Here is a 6,223-nt window from a genome sequence, read left to right on the forward strand (position 1 = left end):
AAAAAAAAAAAAAAAAAAAAAACACACACACACACACACACAGAGCAGTGAAATCTAGCGGTGTGCGTGATAGCCCGAATGCCACCTGTGGAACTCCTTGTTGAAGAAAGAAGCAGGCACTATGGACGACGCTTGCACTTTTTCAGAGAAGAAGATCGATAACCATCGACCAGAGGCAGCAGCGTTGGGAGGCTGCAGATTCCGGGAGGTGGACTCACAGGTTGATACGCGATGTGGGCAAGTGGTATGGTCGCCAGCATGGTGAGGTGGATTTTTACATAACCCAAATGTTGACCGGACATGGATGCTTTAGAGCCTACCAGTGCCGCTTCAAACTGAACAACACCGCGGAATGCCCTGGATGTCAGACTGTCGAGGAAACCGCGGAGCACGTGTTTTCACTTGCATCCGCTTTGCAGCAGAAAGAAGTGAATTGTAGAGAGTGTGTGGAGGACACGTCACACCAGAGAACGTGGTGAGCTATATGCTACTATCAGACCAGCATTGGAACGCAGTGAAGATATTCACCACAGTAGTCCTCAAGAGTTTGAGAGAGGAAGAGAGGGCTAGAAGACGTAACTAGCATGGAAACTATGCGAAGAAAGCGAGGCGGCACTCAGCCATTTCCCTCCATAAAGTCCTAGCGGCGGTAAAAATCGCAAGTTAATGTGGCATGTGGTATGGTGAGGTGGATTTTTACGTAATCCAATTTTGGGTTTCCAACAAAACCGAACATGGTTGCTTTAGAGCCTACCAGTACCGATTCAAACTGGACAACACCGCAGAATGCCCTGGATGTCAGAATGTTGAGGAAAACGCGGAGCACGTGTTTTTCACTTGTTTTTTCTTTGCGGCAGAAAGAAGTGAATAGAAGAGAGTGTGTGGAGGACGCATCACACCAGAAAACGTGGTGAGCTATATGCTACTCTCAGACCAGCACTGGAACGCAATGAAGAGATTCGGCACTCAGCCATTTCCCTCCAAGTCCTAGCGGCGGTCCCGTGGAGTGGAATGAACAGGTGTAGGGCGGTAGTTTTAGTGGGCAAAAATCCCACACACGCATAGGTACTGGCCTATCCGTGTCTTTTGAAAATCCACCGTCCCTCGTTAAACAAAAAACATATATTAATATTATAAGTATTGATTTTTAAGCTTACAGTTGTAATAATTGGAAATGCATAAATTTGAGGAGGAATATTCAAAACCTAAAGGTTGATAGTATAAGAATATTCATAGAAACAGTAAAAAATGTTTATATTTTTAAAACTGAAACAGCCTGAATATCTTGTCCTACATATTTCAGCCCTGTTACAAAAAAAAATATAAATCTATTCCGGGTCCTAAAAACAAATTTACCTGAGACCTTAAAATTGTATCCGACCTGTGCCCCAAAAAGAGCATCGCCGGTCCCAAAAAAAAAATCGGCCCAAGGTCCAAAAATTATATTCACCCCATGCCTGAAAAAAATCAATTCCGGGCTCCAAAAAGAAATTATCATGGGCCTCAAATGGTCTACTTACGCCTATGTCCTAAACTTCAATATCTTAGGAAAAATAATAACTTGTTAGTTATAGAAAAATTCTCAAATGATTAATTTAAAAAAAATAGTCGAAAATCTAGCGTGACACTGCACTAGCACTCATACATATAACGTAAATCCTTATTACTCGAAATACCCGATTACTGGCGTGCTAATCATGAACAAAAGTAAATCTTAGCCTTGGATTTGATATAAATTTGGAATTTAATGGCTGAGGAACCTCTTCACGATTACAATATGTATTGTTAAGGCTATGATAGTGTTTATATTTGTAGAACTGTAGCTATTCGTTTTTTATATCAAGCGATTGAATATTAAATATAAAGGTTAAATTACGTTTAATTTACTATTATAATAAATAAACGCCACAATTGCGAAGACACTGAAGTTTTTATTTTTAACAAGCAGAACTAATAATTGTTTTATAAATTAAGTCATCAGAAATTCCTAATAATGTTTAAGACATTATATATAGTTTTATCTCATTTTTATAGTTTCAATTAGATCACTGTCATCAAGTTATACTTGCTCAAGAAGAACAGAAAACTTGGGAGATCTTACTCGATCTTTGTCACATGAGATAAAAGATTACTGGGAGAGGAAATAATTTAGATTAAGTATAAGAAAATTCGATTAAAAGAAAAAACTTTACTCTTTGATATCAACACGAACATAACACAAGAGGTCCATTTAGTAGTATTAAGATTAAAATGACAAAACGTGTTTCAATTAGTTGGAACAACCATTATTAGCATTACATTAAATCTTAAAGTGAATAAGAATGCACATCCTTCATATTCAATGTTATCAAATTTCAGACAATACCATATCGAAGTAACCTAACTATACATTGTTAATACTTCTGAACTAGAGGTATAATTGGAATATATGTTACAATGGATAAAAGATGAGTAAAAACATTAAGCTAAAATAAATATATGATGTCCGGAAAGTGAATAAGGAAGAAACAAGGGAGAAGAGATATGGAGAGTAAGGAAAAAAAAGAAATATTTATAAAAAGCAGAGACACTTAGCGAAAGTTTCGTTAGAACTGAGTGACTCCAACTCATCCAGTAGAGAGCGAGCATACGAGTACAAAAATCCAAGTGGATATGAAAGTTTTTCATAGTTAGTTATACATGCTGGAAACAATTTCCGCTTGTTTTTGTGTATTGTTTGTCCCGATATCTACCGGAAGAGTTTGTATACACTCAGTTTAGACGAAAATTACGCTTAAGTAGGTCTCTCTGCTTTTTTTAAATATTTCCTTTTTTTTTTCTCACTTTCCATATTTCTTCTCCCTTGTTCCTTTCTTATTAACTTTTCCGAACATTCCGGTTATCTTATTATTTTTACTCATCTATATTACTGTGTATGTTATCCATTGTAGCATATATTCCGGTTATTTTTTGTTTTTTTTTCCCCATTGTATCATATATATCGTTTTCTTTCATGCACTTCATTATATTATTTTAAGTTGTTTTTCAATATTTTTAGACATTACTTACATATCTTATTTTGTTAATTCTATTAGCCTTTACTTACATTTTTTTCCCACACCTTTCATTATGTTTATTTATTTATGTAGTTGATATCTGTTTTTAAATTTTTTTTTTATCATTTATTTTGTATAACTCTTACCTCTACTATATTGTTTTATCTTTTATTAGTAACAATCAACTACTATCTATTCAATTTATTGTTATGTATATTTCCAAATTAGTTTATAATTATTTTCTTTTTCTTTTTATGTTTCTCTGCATTAAGGTTCTTATCTCGTTTTTTTTTTTCAGTCCCGATGAAGATCTGAAATTCATGTCGAAACTTCGGCACAAAGTTTTATTTATTTGTGTATCTTTGCTGATCGCACTCCCGACCATCTTCTCCTATTATCAATATTTATTCAACTACTAACACCTCATCGTGAATTTTTTTTCTATCTGAATTACTAAAGTTTTCAATGGATTTTAATATTTCCCATTACCATTTCTTGCTAGTAAGTGCCCAGATATGTGCTTACAATGATAACAACTTCACAATCTTACATCTTGTCCATACAAGTTTATATCTTATAATGAAATGGGTTTTTTTTTCTCATTTCGTCTTCAGATATTTTATCCAAAATTATGTTCCTTATCCTTGACTCATTGTTTCTATCTAGCTTTATAAAATTATCATAACATAGTCAGAATAAAATGTAAACTTTTTTCGCAGGACTTACTAATTTGGAAATTTTGGCTTCTTATGCTGCCATAGCTATGTTGCTGTTTTTTCTGCAGACTGCCTGTAATGCGGTAATCCTTTATGGGATTTATGGTCATGTATTTGAAGGAAGTGTTATATTGGCATTCATGTTGCTGACATTAGTGGGACTTAATGGATTGTGCTTTGGTGAGAAAATTTCAAATGATATTAAATGTAATATTTAAAATATGATTTTAGATTAATTTAAAATAATTTTAAATTGTATACAAAAAAATTTGGTAAAAACAAAAATTGTAATTTTTATGGAAAATTTGGTTTAAAACAGATTCTCACAATTTTAAGTTAATTTTTAATTTTAAAAAGAATAACAAAATAAAATTTAAATTAATATCAAATTTATTTTGTACTTCTTAAATGTAAAAAAAAAAATATTTAAATTGTATGTATAACATTCCTATTGCAAGTGTGCCAAATGCTGTTCATAAACACGTTTGTCATACTTTAATTAAAATTGATTTCTATTAGTTGTTGATAAAATTGTTGACTAATGTAACAATAAAACAACAAAATGTCAAATTATAACATATTTTCATAATTTATTATAATTATTATAATATCAATGTTATATTTTTTATCAGGATTGTTTGTGGCAGTTTTATTTGACAGAGAAATTGCTGCATCATTTGCTGTCATTGGTCTTATACTCGCCAATAGCACCATATCTGGTAAGAATTTTGAATGGTCTTTGAAGCATTCAAGTATTACTCTATAAAGTAATCAAACTATTACTGATATTTTGTAAAAATAACGTTTAAATGATTGAACGAACCAATAAATTGTCATAATATTAGATAAATTAAAAACATAATTTATTTCTTAGTATTAAATGCGTATTTTCCTAAAATTAAGTAAAAGAAATCTTTAAGTTTAAGTTTTAATCTATACAGGTATAGAGAAATTAGAGACCAGATTTTTTTTTGCAATAAAAACTTCAAAATCGTTCAGTCCAAGTTCAAAATTTCTTAAAAACCTAATTCCAGCTATAATTTAAACTTTGGTGTTAATTTATAGTATTCATACGTGAAAAGCTTACCTGACCTTGCTTGAAATAAATTCAAGTTGAGAAAAAACTCTAAATACTCTCTACATTTAGAAAATATACAAAAAAAACCTTAACTAATCTGAGTAGAATCTAAACTTTGTTCATAATCAAAAAACTTCGTGGAAACTAACTTTATTAAATGATTACTTATTCCTATTGTGAAGATTATAATTTAAGTATAAGAAGATGACCTGAGTTGCGGTAAAAAAAGAACAAATAGCTTATAACTATTTGTTCTTTTTATACCGCTACCCTGACCTATCTTCTTATATATAAGTTTCACGGTCAACTATATATCTATAAAGTTACGGCTCGAGTTAGCTGTTACTTCGATGTCAGCTGACAGAGAAGATCGGCTGATGGAATGTATATAAAGAGATCTACTGAACCCAATAATGCCAGTTGTTTTTCTTATTATTTCACCATTATCTATCTTCTTTATTAATTAATGCTTTTATTTTTATCTTATATGCGATACAACGCGAGGAGGCCCCTCACCTCCGGACTTCAAATAGCTCCTATTTAGAATGGATAGCTCATATATGACATTAAACATAACAGGTGACCTTAAAAGACACAACACGAATTACTTTTCTTTTTCACAGTAATGCAATTACTAATTCACTTTTTATTTCTGTTTTAGAGGGTTCGGAAAAAAATAAAATAAAGCCAGTATGTTACAGCAGTTCAAGCGTGTTAGATCTAATTCCTTCTTCTCTTTTTTGACAGTTTTCTTTCACCGATACTTAACTGGTGCCGAAACCCGGGAACTTGACCAGTAACGGTGAGAAGAGCAGTTCTGAACCTGGAGTATATGAACCAAAACAACCAACCTCAAACTACAGTCAACCAAACTTCAGCAGCAGGCAACCCACCTCAGGAGGAGATTAAGCCATTGCCAGAAATCTCTTTAGCGCAATTTCATGCCACGACGCTAGAATGGATTAAGTTCTGTACGGCAACCGCCCAGGACCTGAGGAAGGCGGTGTCGGGCCTAGAAAAATTCACCGGAGAGACCGGAGAATTAAATCATTTTTTAAAAGGGGGCTATCGCCTAATGGGGCGAATAGAAGCGAAGATGTCGGAGGATCTACTGGACAACGAGGATGGAAAAGCACTGAAAGCAGCGGAAGTCTGCCGAGTAAAAAATGTATCCTAAATCAGATTCAGGCAGATAAGTAGACCCCCTGGAGGGTCATCAAAGAAAAATTAAAGAAGGCATTCAGAGGAAGAAGGTAGACCCCAAAGGAGAATATATTCATGATGTTCAGAGAAACGAAAAAAATGAGACAGTCAAGTGGGCAATATGCCGAACTATTACACACGAGTTATATGGCAATATAACACAATTCAAGATAAACTCAGCGACATGATAG

General features: G+C 33.4%; 1 protein-coding gene across 1 annotated transcript in view; it reads left to right on the forward strand.

Moving 5' to 3' along the window:
- The window catches only part of LOC106690025 (ABC transporter G family member 23), a 39,737-nt gene extending 35,205 nt beyond the window's left edge, over positions 1–4,532 (forward strand). The window contains exons 13-14 of the mRNA XM_014435277.2: positions 3,755–3,931; positions 4,384–4,532. Of these exons, the coding sequence (XP_014290763.2) occupies positions 3,755–3,931; positions 4,384–4,517 (311 nt within the window). The 3' untranslated portion in view covers positions 4,518–4,532. The remainder of the gene's footprint in view (positions 1–3,754; positions 3,932–4,383) is intronic.
- The last annotated feature ends 1,691 nt before the right edge of the window (positions 4,533–6,223 follow it).

The sequence above is a fragment of the Halyomorpha halys genome, unplaced genomic scaffold (assembly GCF_000696795.3).
Source record: "Halyomorpha halys isolate HHAL.00 unplaced genomic scaffold, Hhal_1.1 Scaffold1553.1, whole genome shotgun sequence".
NCBI classification, from domain to species: Eukaryota; Metazoa; Arthropoda; class Insecta; order Hemiptera; family Pentatomidae; genus Halyomorpha; species Halyomorpha halys.